This window comes from Anser brachyrhynchus (genome assembly GCF_964034855.1).
Source record: "Anser brachyrhynchus genome assembly, chromosome: 1".
Taxonomy (NCBI): Eukaryota; Metazoa; Chordata; class Aves; order Anseriformes; family Anatidae; genus Anser; species Anser brachyrhynchus.
This window is the reverse complement of record NC_137694.1, coordinates 201,424,150-201,438,688: the sequence shown is the minus strand read 5'-3', so window position 1 is coordinate 201,438,688 and position 14,539 is coordinate 201,424,150. Positions and strand designations below refer to the sequence as shown.

The 14,539-nt window shown below is 38.5% G+C and overlaps 1 protein-coding gene across 22 annotated transcripts in view; it reads left to right on the top strand.

The window, feature by feature from the left end:
* Positions 1-14,539, top strand: part of FAT3 (FAT atypical cadherin 3) — a 426,083-nt gene that overhangs the window by 312,864 nt on the left and 98,680 nt on the right. For 19 of the 22 annotated variants that reach the window (XM_080567237.1, XM_080567235.1, XM_080567238.1 and 16 more), the window contains 4 exons: positions 2,374-2,688; positions 4,635-4,845; positions 5,268-5,336; positions 14,263-14,402. In XM_080567237.1, the coding sequence (XP_080423363.1) occupies positions 2,374-2,688; positions 4,635-4,845; positions 5,268-5,336; positions 14,263-14,402 (735 nt within the window). The remainder of the gene's footprint in view (positions 1-2,373; positions 2,689-4,634; positions 4,846-5,267; positions 5,337-14,262; positions 14,403-14,539) is intronic. The other 3 variants (XM_080567230.1, XM_080567225.1, XM_080567232.1) reach the window with 2 other exon arrangements.

The window sequence follows — 14,539 nt, the reverse complement described above, 5'->3', positions numbered from 1 at the left end:
GCTTCTCAAGCAGCATCTTGACTTAAGCAGGTTTTTCATCACAGTTGCTTGGCTGCTTGTATCACTGGTTTTCAGAGATTTTATTATTACTACTATTTGTAAACTTTTTCTCCACCCTGCTTTTTTTTCCCCCTTTTTCTTTTTAGGTCATAGTTTTTAAAGCTTGAGGAAAATGTTTTTGTTTTTGTTTTTTTCTTAAACTTTCACTCATGTTCTGTTCAGAAAACAAGTTTCCTGAGTCTTAATTGTATTTTCTATGCATTAAAAACATTAGCCCCACCAAAAATACATATTTTTTGTATTCTTGTTCAACATTTAAATAAGTGTGTCTCCTTTTGTTTCTGTGTACTACAGCCTTCCTGTGCTGCCCAGTATCATTGATTACTTTGTCTGTAGAGTCAGCAGAAATCCCAAAAGAGGATTTTCTTTGTTAACCTGTGTTTTTGCTGAGAGCTCAGCCAATTCTGCCAAAGCAGAACAAAAATAGAGGGGATCAGCCTTAAAAATGGGTCAAAAGTTATTCATTGCTGAAAGCCTGTAATAGGAAGGGGTAATATTGGCAGAACTGGCTTTTTGCTTGCTGAAAAAATTCTGAAGTTGTCCCAGAGCATTAAAGCAGAATGGCTGAGCTCCCCGGTGGCATTGCTTTCTCTGGGTAGAAAGGCAGATCCGCAGCCACGTGTGCTGCCTTTTGGTGGGATAAATGCCATTTTGGAAAGTGAGTCGAGTGGGATCTGGATGGCTGAGCGCAGCAGCCACGAGCTATGGGTGCTCTCCCCACAAGCCACCAGCACCCGCTGCCCCCTTGCTGACAGGTGGCACATTGGTGGCAGGCGTGTTGAGGACAATCCCGACTGGATCTCAGCTCCCCATCATGAGTTGGCCATCCCAGCATGTGCTAATCGCCAACCCTGGTGGCGGTCTTAGGAGAGAGAGGCCGTTATAAATCTCTGGGGGAACAGGCTGTGCTCTCCAAATAAGTTTCAGGCTGATTTGGGGGATTTCATGTTGCCACTGTATATTGCCACACCAGTTATTTATCTGTAAATAAGGGATTTAAGTCCTTAACGCTTTAATCGCTTCTAATGTATCAGTTTTTGAAAGTATAGTTAAAACAGGAAATAGTAACAGTGTTTTGCTTTTCTCTTTGAAAATGTTATTTTTCTGCTGGTTTCAGTACTAAATCAAGGTTACTGTAAGTTTAGATATCTTGTTGCAAGGCGAGAACAACAGCATGGGACAGGATTCCTAGAAAATGTTTGCTTTGCCTCAGGATTGGACATCAGGAGTATATTATTGTAAGGGAGCACAGAAACATTTAAGGTGAAATAAAGCACCGAATAGTTAACCAGCAAAGCAATCAATGTGCAAGGATAGGTACAGGCCAGACAACTGCATGTAATATCTTGGCTTGCTATCACAAAAAATTGCTACTGTGGGATTTCCCATGTTAGCATACGTAGCTGAAAGTGAAATCTGAACTTCTTTCATGCAAACAGAAATAACGTTCTATTTTGTTTCTTTATCTTTACGAAATGCAATCAAAAATTTTAGGGAGAAGTTTGAAACATATTGATTGCATTTTAAATGCATATTATTGAAGCTCTTGAGTGTTTGTTGAACTTGGATCATCTCTTTTTCACAGTGTTTCAGACTGAAACGTATTAGCAATTCTGTTTAAGTTGCAGCTAAATTACTAACTAACTTTTGTCTCAAAGATTTTTTTTTAAGTATATGTGCCAGCATAGTGTGCTCTTTACAAAGTGCAGCAGACTTTTTTTACTACGTGCCTTTCTGTGCTTCTTACAGTCATCTAAAGTAGTTTTGGAATTAATGAGCTGTCAAATCCCAGGTAATGAATGAAAAGAACCGACAGAAAATCCTGTCATTGTTTAAGAAATTCCAAATAATTAATGGGAAAAAATGACAGAGATTCTTTTAAGATTTAGAAGAAATTCTTCATTGTGTGACTGAAGAAATTTTAAAATATGTTTGGAAAAAAGTAGATATACTGCTTATGGTTTAATTCCAGTTCACTCTTCTTCTGAGATAAAGTCTTGCCAAGTTTGAGATAAAAGGATTTGCTGTTTTGAGGAATAGGTTCCTCCTCCACAGCTTACCTGTTATAGATCTATCTCAAAAGGAAAAATCTTCCTGATTCCTTTATTCGCTATTCTGGGCATATTACAGATACATACTCAGCATGCTTGTAGTGAGGATGTCTTGGGTAGAAGTACTTATCACACAGAAGACCTTGTAAACTACAGGTTAGGTCGAGGGAAGGAGGGGTGTTCCCTCGTGTTTCACGATGCCCATTTATAAAGTTCTGCTTTACCCATTCAGAATAATGCCTCTGCTGCTGTTGTTTTTCAGGTAACTGTCTCGGACGGGGGCACATCTCCCAAGCAGTCCTCAGTTTGGGTGGTGGTCCAGGTTCTGGATGAGAATGATAACAAACCGCAGTTTCCGGAGAAAGTCTATCAGATCAAATTGCCAGAGAGGGATCGTAAGAAAAGAGGGGAGCCAATCTACAGAGCTTTTGCTTTCGACAAAGATGAAGGCCCTAATGCAGAAATCTCATACAGCATTGTGGATGGAAATGAGGATGGGAAATTTTTTATTGATCCCAAAACAGGGATGGTTTCTTCTAGAAAGCAGTTCACAGCAGGGAGTTACGACATATTAACAGTAAGTACTCTTCCATCAATATATAAACCCTTGATGTGACTTTTTTTAAAAAAAACAGACTGTTGTATAAAGAGTGATACATGACTGTGTTAAATCTGTGACCTATATATAAAGTCATAGATAGGTCTGAATGTATTAAAAAATCTGATGTACACATATAGCTACAAGCAAGCAATTGAGTTTGAGAGTGTTCATGCTGTTACATATACTGAATTATTCTGACTACTCAGAATTAGCTTGCAGATTGTTGACATAAGTCATTCCCTTAAATGCACAAAACTGAAGACCATGGGCTTGTCTGCCTGCAAAATTATATCATGTTGAACTGGGCTACAAATGGATATACAACTTCTGTGTGGACATAACTGCTTGCCCTCATGGAAAGGTCCTTACAATGTCCAAATCTGGAAGCTCCAGGGAAGGGAAGTACTGTATACTGTATGTAATAGTACCTTTCTTGGTGCATTAAAGGATTTAAGTGTGGCAGCAATTTCAGTTAAAAGTAATCTCTGTCAAAATTATTCTGCCAAAACTCAAACCATGTAAATGTGGCCAACGACAGAAAGGAGACAAGATGGTGTTGTTGATATGAAGAAAGAGAGCTTGCATGTGTAATCTTCATCTACAGCAACAAGCTACAGTTGTATTGGAGGAGTTCACCAAAAATGTACAAAATAATAGACAGAAAATTGTCAGAGGTCCACAGTGAGGCCCATAGTAAAGGAAGCAATGTCATTTACATTCTATTTTACATTTATAATGAGTCTCTGTTGAGATACTTTCATAGGGTTGAAAATTGTGACAAGAAAACAAAAGCATAAATACCAAAATATTGAGCGATACCCAGTAATCAGAGGCCAGCACCCTTTGAGTGAATGCTTTTCACTGTGCAGAGGTGGAGGGCACGTCTGGGATCTGCCCCCTTTTGTAATGTAGCAGCTGAAGGTCTTCTACTCAGCTTCTTTCCCCTAAGGGCCTGCCAGCCTGAGCCGAGCAGGGTGACGAGCGCTGGCACCAAACCCACTTAACACATTTCCAGAGAAAGAAATAGGGTATGGTATTTCAGGAAAATATTTCCTATTTTAACAGGCATAGTAACAGCATTTTTGTATGCCAGTGGTCCTATATAGCCAGAAGCATTTACTTATGTTTTAAAAGAAAAATCCCTCGTACTCCCAGTGCATTGATGTTATTCAATGAAGCACCCATTTTGTAACCTACATTCTCCCTTGTCTTATCCCTAGTGTTTGTCACTGGTCATCTTGTCTTTTCTGTGCTAAAACCATAAAGCATGGCAGGCAAATATCGAGTCTATCCATCACTCTAGTATATATTATAAAATAAAGAATTAGAACCAAACTGGGCAGCACTAATGAACACTACTGAGAAACGAAAACAAGGAAAATAGGTGTGGCAAAATTTTAAGTTATATTTGTTTTGGAAAATGGGGGAAATGATCTGAAACATATTTAACTCAATTATAAATACTAATGAAAGTAATATAAGGAATACCAATCTTATCTGTAATACAGATGACAAAAGCAATCAAACATGGTCTGGGTGAGCATGTGTTCTTAAGTGCATGGCTTAAAACACAGGGACTTCCACCTTTGCTGCAAGAGGGAACTGCTTCGAAGATGTCATCGGAGAGGGAAGTTGGCTCTGGAGACAGAGATCTATGTATGGAGCACATCTCCAGGGGGCCTTACATCAGCAGTTCTAAGTCAAAATGTTTCAGTTTTAAATCAGTCTTTTCAAAGAAAAGTTAAACTGTAATGGAAAAAAATGAATAACAGTGAAGTGCTTAAATCCCTCTTTTTTTCCTGGGATTTCACATAAAGATTAAAAGTCCGTTTTCCAAGAAGGTGTCTTCTTGTGATAGAATTAGGTCTGAACTGCCAAGCTGGGATGCTCAGTCTGGGTCCTGTTTTCTTTACACCCACCAGATAAAGGCAGTGGACAATGGCCGGCCCCAAAAATCTTCAACTGCACGCCTCCACATCGAGTGGATAAAAAAGCCTGCGCCCTCGCCAGTGCCGCTGACTTTTGATGAACCCTTTTACAACTTCACCGTCATGGAAAGTGATAAAGTGACAGAAATCGTTGGGGTGGTCTCTGTGCAGCCATCTAACATCCCTCTCTGGTTTGATATTGTCGGTAAGTTGGGAGCCAGTGGCAATGGGAAGAAGCTTCAGAAGCAAAGCGTATGGCTATGTGGTTTTGAGAGCAAGACAACTAACCGTGAACTGTCTCCCCAAAATTAAAACCACTTTTGTAATGCTGAAATGGAAATGCTATTTATATATAGCAATAACAATAATAATAATATTCCTGCTTTTGTTATGACTCCTTAGCTAAGCTGAAAAAAGCGCTGTATGGCTGAATTGTTTTTTTCATAGTATGTTATTTACTGCAATCTTAATGTTGTCTGTCATTTAAATTCTATTGTCATACTTTGCTAATCTCATTTCTAAATGTATTTATGGTACTTAGACTTGCTGTCCCTCATTTCTCTCTTTCTTCACCTTTTTTTCTGCATTCTGTTCTTTTTTTTCTGCTTCCGACTGCCCTGCTTCAAGGTGGCAAGCATGCTCGAGAGATGTTCTATATTCTACAGACAGCTTGTGGGCAGAACTGTTCAACAGAAGGTACCCTTAGTGCAAACACATTTGCTAAAATACAACTATCCAGGCTGCCTTTTATTTTTGCAAGTTCTTTGAGACAATTTATATTACATCTTTCATAAGTGCCTGTGACAGGATGCAATGCGACACATGGATGTGCTGCGTTTCTTTCTATGACAGCTTTTACCGTATTTGTGTCCAATTATTATCATTTTATTCACGGATTTTCCACAGTTTATCACAAATAATTAATTCAAACTTTTCACAGTCCAGTGCCATCCATTTAACTGTGAAACAGAATGGGATGCATCAACATATGGGTTACAAATGGAGCCACCAAAAGTTTGTCTTGAATGCAAGCTGAAAAAGAGAAATGTGTTTTGATGTGAGATTTCAACCACAAAATTGCCTCACATAAAATTGCTTACAAAAATAGGGAGGGAGAAGTATACTTAGCAAAGCAGAGGAGAAGCCATAGAAGTATTAAAATCCCAGGGAAATGCGGTTAAGGATGTAGTTGCCAGAAAGACAGGGAATAGAGGGTCTCACTTGGTTGCAGTGGAGAAACAGGAATCCATGTTTCTAAGCATGGTTTCCTTGCTTCTACTGCTAATTCAGTTATGTCATTTAAAATAAAAGATCTCCAAATCGAGACTTCCCCCAGCAGCACAATGACCCTTGCAAAGTTACAGTGGTATTTAATATCTGCAGATACTTGTAGGTAATGTTTGTGTATCCTGGGATGTCAAACACTGTCTGCACAAAGTGGTGTTATTTAAATGAAGGGTTATAAAGCAAATACTATATGAAAGATTAGAGAAACAAAGGCTTTTGCCACAGACTTAGTGGAAAGGGTGCATCAGCAGTCTTTATTTGCAGGGATTGAGCCCGGCTTCCATTTCAGCGTAGCTATTTGTGGATGGGTTTAGCCAACAGGAAGGGCGAGGACCACAAGAGAAAGGGTCTGTCAGAGTCACTTTCATCCACCTTTTATTGCCAATTTGTGCAGATGAAAGGCAGAAGCAGCTGCATTTCCTCTTTGAATTTGTAGCAAGGTTTCTGGTGCCAACAGCATTAAAATTAAACCCAAAGCTATTATCATGTTCCGGGGTTCCTGCTAGCCTCTGGGGAAGGACAGCATATGTTTCCTACTGTTTCCGTCCCATTCCCTTGGCTGTTTCAGTATGCTGCATGCAATTTATTAGCTAATGTTTACATTCCCTTTTTCTTCCTCACTGACCCTAACTTTTGTCCCAGGAGAAATCCATCTTTATTGATATTATTGACACTTTTTTCCCATTTGAACCTTTTGCTGGACTCCTCTGCCCTTCACAGCCTTTTGGTCTTTTCCTTGGTGAATTCACCAACTCATTAAAATGCTGCCTGTGTTAAGCACTGAGAGAAGCCCCCGTTCTTCAGCTGCTTTCTTTTACATTGTTAGACTCATTTGCAATCTAGCAACACTTTATAATAATATTTCACGTTTGCCTCACAAACAGAGGTGATGGGAAGAACATAATGAAATTTAAGCCTTTAATTTGTCACTTAATGTGACCTTTATGGCTAAAATATTTCAAATGGATTAAATTTTGGCTATTCAAACAATGCTAATGGTTTCCTTATAGGCTATAGCTCCTGATGCTGCACGATGCAGAGGGTCACGGAGACAGAGCTCCCCTAGACTTAATGAGAAATCGATGACCCTGACCATCCAGTTTGGTGCTGTTGCCATATGAATGTTGTCATTAAATATTACTGCTGTTATTAACAACAGCGCTAGCAACAGCCCGCGTTTCTGCAATACGAATAGCCAGCAATCCCAGGCATGCAGAAGACTTTGTTGTTCAGACGCTCTGCATACAGGCTGCAAAGACAAAGTCCACCCTGAGAGGGTTATAGATAGCGTTTCATGTTTAGATTACCTTTGCTGCCTTTAGTCAGTGTCAGTATCAAGAACACTTATTCTTCTTGTTCTGCAATATCATCCTGTAGAAAAAAAAAAAAAAAAAGACATAACAATACTTTGCTCTTGGAGGAGCACTGGGAATTCTTCCCTCAGAGGGTGGTGAGGCCCTGGCACAGGCTGCCCAGAGAAGCTGTGGATGCCCCATCCCTGGAGGTGTTCAAGGCCAGGCTGGATGGGGCTTTGGGCAACCTGGTCTGGTGGGAGGTGTCCCTGCCCATGGCAGGGGGTTGGAACTGGGTGGGCTTTAAGGTCCCTTCCAGCTCAAACCGTTCTGTGATGCAGTGATTCTAACAGTGGTGTCTAGGGCTGAAAAGCCCGGTGAAAGACATAGGTTATTAGTAGAAGTTAGTTCTAGGAAATGGAAAGCTCTACAGGACTGCTGATGCAAGAGAGAGTTTCTATGCTGTTGTAAAACCTAGACCTGATCCTACTCCATCTGGTATTTTGTGATTTTGGACCTCTGTGCACAGTTCACAGTAATGTCAACAAAAGCCCTGAAGGCTTATGTAGAGGCATGGTTTAATACAGAGTTTGCAGCTTGACCTTTATGTTTATGACCTTTTCAAACTAAATGGGCATTGGAATTCCAGAGGACCTCTTTTTTAATGCGTAACGTGCACTTTCTCCAAGCTAAAGAAGGGGGGAAGGGTGGCTGAAGATTAGGCTTTCTAGGATGCTGTTTGCCTAACTTCAGCATCTAATTTGCACCTACATTGTATGCATCTTAAATAACTGCTTATTCTTCAGCTAATCACCTCTAAGATAGGGAATGGTGCCTTGCAGACAGGGAGACTAGAGACAAACAGGACTGGTTGGTTATTTTGTTGTTTAATTGGGAATGGTTGCGATGTCACTACAGTTTTCTGTTTTCAGAATGCATTCAATGCCATTCTCAGTTCATGCAGATCACACAATGCAAATGACATGAATGCAGGTTGTTTCAGTTACGTTAAATTTATTCAGTCATTTCCAAAAAAAAAAAAAAAACTAATTTTAAAAGAAGTTCCAAGATAAATCATGACATCTTTATTTCTCCCAGGTAAATTGAGCCCTCTGTCTCTTTCTTCCTTTGTTAGTGGTGGAAATGGTGTGATGATTACTTTGACCACTGGAGCTAAGCTGCATGGTGCTAGTTTTTGCTTAAGTAGCATGTTGCACAACATCTCTCTGATTCTTCAAATAGGCCTCCCTCTGTCTTTCCCAGCCCATGCCTTAATAAAACAGCCAAATTTTTAAAGTATATCTGGACTTTTTTATCAAGGGTGCTTAAATGGCAATAATTTTAAGATCTATTAATTTTAATTAATAGTCCATATAATTCACAGTTCTGCAAATTTTCATTAACATCAAAAACATGTACCTCCCTAGCCTCCTTTCAATTATATTCTCTGAGAACTAGCTAATATACCTTCTGATTTATTTTCTGCTTTTTTGCCCTTACCTTCGGCTTCTTAGCAGCAAACCCAGAGCTTTGACTCTCCTTGCAATAGTTTTATCTTTCTGAAAACTTAAACTCTGCAGTATTTTCTTCTTCTTAGTGTGATATAGTATGTAAGACAATAAATCTTTGCATGTTATGTTACTAATATGTATTATGTTGTGATTAACAAAAGTCTGTAGTCGAAAGAGTATTTCTTAAGGCAATCGTTAAGTATATTTCCTGTCTTTTGGAAATGGAAATATTTGAAATTTGGCCATTGGTTCTTTTCCTGGAAATCCTAGAGGCACTTCAGACTTGTCCGTGAGAGTCAGGGTGAATTTGCTTTCTGTATTTTCCTCTGAGTCTCTTCTCTGAGCAACGTGAGAATTGTAGCAATAGACCCACTTTATCATCAGTGTCCTCAGTGTTGTTAGTTTACTTTGGGGCAAGACAAGTAAGAATCCTTTCTGCTCTGAGAAAAGTTGTCCCAGAACACTATTCTCTAAATTAGGTCGTCTCCTGTATTTCTCTTCTCCTCCACTCTTCTGTCATGTTAAGCCAAATGAGACTTGTGTGAAGATTGTGATATATCCTGGCTTTTTTACATTTGAACAAGTACCTTAGCTTGTACGTTCTTTGCTATCTGCCAGTGAAGGAAGAGTCTTGGTTTGGGGATGTCCTCCTCCAGAATTCAGAGTGATTCATCTTGGCATCTAAGACCCAGCAATTCAGAATCTCCATGGTTATCAGACATTTCTCAGGTGTATATTCAGTCCCACTCTTCTTGATCATTCCACTGGAAAAAAAGGAGAAAGGCCCTCAGATGGGACTCATTTGCCTACAACTCCTCCAGGTTTGCTGACATGTTTTCTTCTCAGAGGAGGAAATGATTTCTCACAGCAGGATAATCCTGTCTAAAACAGCATATCAGCAGCTGATAGGAACATAAAGAGGCTCAGCCTCCTACCAAAAATAAACTCCATCTAGGACAAGCACTACAAAATAACCTTCATTGCTTGCAGCAAATATAATAATCAAAATGCAAGCAGAATATGCATGAAAATGATTTTTTTTTTTCTTGAATTCAAAAAGGGTATAGAGGTAGCTGCACTGTATCTTTCCTTACACAAATTTGCTAGTTGATGTCTAGAAATCCCATTAGAAATCCCTTTTAACAGTTCAGGAAGCTTTCCTTGACAAAATTGCACCAAATGTGTGGTAAGCTTGACATCAGAAGATCCCCTCCTGTTAGTCATGTAAGATTCAATGCCTTTTTCTTCCTTAGCCATCTCTTTTTATAAAAGGAAAATTATATTTTTCTAGCATGGACTTTTTTCTCAGAAGAAAAATATGCTGATAGTGATTATGAAGCCCAGAAATGAGCTAAGAAACAAGGTGACACTCCAGATTCAGTCATAAAAATGTAATCAACACTACTCTAAACCAAGAACACAACTGATAGGCTGTTGAATCAGAGGTGTTCAGGTTCAATTCCCTGATACCTCCTTCTTACACATGCTACATAGCATCTCCCAAATTGAAAATAAGGGCTGCGCTGGAAAGCAGTCATGAAGCTGTAGCAAGGACCAACAAATAAGCTCCTTCGTACCAGGGGCTGCTTCTGCAGCTGTCCTGAGTTGGTAACATCTGGAATTGGCTACAGTTATATTGGAAAATACTATATAAATGACAACATGCTTTCAGATAACATAAAAATCTCCTAGTTATGGAAATTTACTGCTTCCACAGTTTATGCAAGAGCATAAAGATCAATCTCAAGAAAGTAAGGGTAGAAATCATCTCATTTCACTTTAGATGTCCGAAGTGTAGACATAAATATCTGTGCTAGCTGTCTTTGGGAATCTTAACAGTCAATTAGAGAAACAAAGCACTTTCTGTATTAATTTATAACATCCAAACACAATATTCAGTCTCACCTAAAGATGACATTGCAACTGGATGTGGATTTTTCCCACCCTAAGGGTTTCAGTTTATCAGGGTATTTTAAGGGAATTCTTTAAGCTATATTGAAGATGTATCAATATTACATCTTAGCCTGCAATGTATTGGCAACAACAGCCAATTTCTCTTAAGTCATTCAGTGTTAAAATGCCTTTCAGGACAACCTGAATAGCCACTTTGCCCGTTCAGTTAACTTGCCTTTTTTATCACTGATTTTCCCAAAGTGGCCAAGGAACTCACAGTGTTTGATCTTCATTTGAAATATTTCTTTCCTAATGCAATTGCAAGCACATTAGCAAAGACAGCTTCTACATATTTTGTATTTGAAAGCAGGTTTCTCTAGATAATAAAAAGGAAAGCATGTGCCATGTGCTAGAAAATGGAATAAGTAATATAAATTCACATTAATAAAACCGAACAGATGAATGAAATTTCATCATCCTTAGCCTGCTTTCGTCCTAAGATTGTGATCAAAGAAATTGTTAAATGGTCAATAGTAACATTGGTAAAACTGATACTGCTGAAGTTTACAGCAATGCAAATAAACTTGCATCAAAAGGATTTGGAGTTACACAGCAGCATGCTTTTGAAAACTGGCCACAGAATACTCAGTACTCCAGAAATGTGTGACGCTGACACCTCCTCAGCTGTCACCTCTTACAGCCTCAGCCCTCTGTCCTCTATGTGAGCACATTTTGGAAGAAAGTTGCTTCCCATGCAATTCCCAGAATAGTTCAGCTGGACTAGTTTTTAATAGAAAAGTCCTGATTTTTTTTTTATACGACTCCTCTCTGTCTATACCCTTTCAGCACCCATCTTTCAAAGATAATTCTGTTGAGTGCTTCTCTGGGGGCTTCAAACAGGCCTTACACAGACTTTACACATTTATTGACTTACAGTTTAGCATTTATGCCTAATTCGATAATTATACTTCAGTGTAACTTCAGAAGAATTCATCATATGAGGTTCTGTTCTGAGGGTGTGTCAAAGCTGAGGAGCAGTACAAAGTATTTCCAGACCATCTCTAGTACTCTAGATGAGGGGCAGGACACAATATCCCAGGCCAGATGAGTTCAACCATTTGGCAGGTTCTTCATTGCCAACAGTAGACCATGGTCTATTAAAATATACCATATGATTTATTCAATTCATATTTTATGGGAAGAATATACCACATTTTGTGAAAGTGTCTTGAAGAAGTTGGGGTATTTGCAACACACATACAGTGCCTTCCAAACCCTGCAATAAGCCAATAGAGGAAGGGCATTTAAAAACATTTACTGTTAATCCTTCCATTTTCTCTTCTTGGAATTTTTAAAGGCATGGTTTCTTTGGACATGTATGCCAGTTGATAGCATATAATTTTTGATTGCTTATTAAGATGGTTATTATGCATCCTGAAGTATAGGCTTTCATTTTGTTTTCATGGTTATCAGCATGAAACATTCTCTTTGTAAAGTGCCTACTGTCCCAAGGCTAGCGTCATTTCAGCAAAGATCTCCTCGCAAGAATCTCAAACTCTCTTCTTCAAAGGATGCTTTTTCAGCGTTACTTTTCTTGGTACAGTTTTTCTCAAGTAAATCAATTTAAAACATTAATTGGGAGATGACATCTTTTTCTGCCAGACTAACTTTAAAAATAATAATAATAATAAAAAAAAAACCTGAACGTATGATCAATGTCCAAATACTTTAGTATTGCTTAAATGTCAAGGACAATTACTTTTCTTTCCTAGTGTCAAATAATTTTAAACATATATATATCAATCGAGAAAAAATATGCAATTTGGGCTTGCAGAAGGAGGTTAGGGAATAAGCAATGTTTCTATGCTCCATAAATCACTGCAGATCCAGTGTCAGTATTTTCTTGGAGAACCACAACAGCATCTGTTAGGCTCAGAGCTATAAATATGTATATACATATATTCAGCATAGGGAAGCCTGATGTCACGTCTGAAATCGTATTTGGATTTTTTTTCAAAGGGCAGAAGTTCACCAGTTCTGCCATTGCTTTTGCGTAGATCACCTGTTCTCTTATTCCTTCTCCCCTTTTCTTCTCACCCTACCTGAATGGCTTCCAAGGCAGATACGGACAAAGCAGTGCTTCTTCTAGCTTACACTTTCTTTGCAGTAACTTGAGCAAGAGGGAGAGAGAAGTGAAGGTTTCTCCGTGTTAAAGTATTTAGGGGCTGCAGTTTCATTCTGTTCACCTGCAGTTATTCCTCTAAATCTGCAACTTCTTGGAATGCCAAAGCCTTTCTCCTCTCACTAAATGCATGACTATTTCTGAGAATAAGTATGGTTATTGATCAGCAAACCATGAAGATACAGGACTTGAAGGCAGAGCAAGGAAAACTGTCCCCTCCTCTTCTCTGTCTCCAGCCCTAAAATGAGAGACATTTCGTGATAATACAGTAACTACAATATATATATATATTTATTTTGCATAAGAACTCAGTCAGTGGAATGGAGATGTCTTTCTACCTGTGGATCTAATGCCAAGACAGCAGCTCTTACACAAGTTTTATTGCCAGTGGTACTTGAAAGCCTTTTACCACTTTGCAGAACTGGATCGTCGGAGTCTGTAGCTAGTGGCATTGCATTGCTGTGTGATGAATATACCTTAAGAGTTCGTTTGTCAGCAGTGTTGTGTTCCACCTCTCCCTGTCCCCAGCCTCCAAAAATTACAGACTCAACTCATAATAAATTTCACTTTAGAGTTGAGTGAGTAAGAAGCAGCTTAGCAGCAGGGAGTGTATGCTTTACTTTTGAACATAATGAGTGGTTCTAATTTATAAACTATAGCTGTGGCTGAGAAATCCTGTAACCCTTTAATCTCAAATTATTTATGGCTTTCTCCTACTTTTTAATAGATTTTTTTTCTTTTACTTTTTTTTTTCTTTTACCTGAGACTCAGGAGGGTTTTTTCACTGCTGCATCATTCAGTGTGTGACAGGATAAGGGGATATTAGTTTCAGAACAGTGCTTTGTGAGGGTTTTTTTAATGGAAAGGAATTTATGATGTGTATCCTGTCAGATCTATTTAAATAATTCCTAAAAGACTAGTAGAATGTGACCTTTGCTGCCAGTAATTTTCATTGTCCTTGAAATTAACATAAAAAATCTCTATTTGCATTTTTAAAATTGGTTATAATTGTAATTTTTAGACTCACTTAGTGGTCTTCGCACCCACAAGCATCAGTGAGAAATTCCTGAAAATAAAATTTGTGGAACAAAACCATCTTAAAATGATTTTTATACAAAAAGATTATTGTGCTTGTTCATTACTCAAACTGCAAGGGCAACATCTTACAGGCTTATAGCCATTGCATTCTTTTTATAGACTCAGTTATGGTTCACTTAAATATACAGCTAGATTTTTTTCTTGCAGTGCATTTTAATGATATCTGCTTTCCAATATACAAACTGTGCTTTGAAATATAAATGAGTTACGAACAAAGAAATATCAGTAGATGTACTGTGTATGCTAAGGCAAGCCATTAAGATGGATGCCAGTAAACAGATATGCCCACTTTTAGGAACATTTGCGATGGAAATTTTCCAGAGATGGCTAATTTAATTGTATTTTTGTGCAACAATTAGGAGGGAATTACGATAGTTCTTTCGACGCGGAGAAGGGAGTGGGCACTATTGTCATTGCAAAGCCCTTGGATGCAGAGCAGAGGTCAATATATAATATGACTGTGGAAGTCACCGATGGAACAAACATTGCCACGACTCAGGTAGAATATCGCATTCCTTTTCTGGCAAGTTTTTCATTTGTTAGTGGAATGTATATGCTATAAAAATTAATAATTTTGCCATTCAACTAAAACCTCATCCTTTGAGACCACTGTTAACTAATGGAGGGGATATTTTT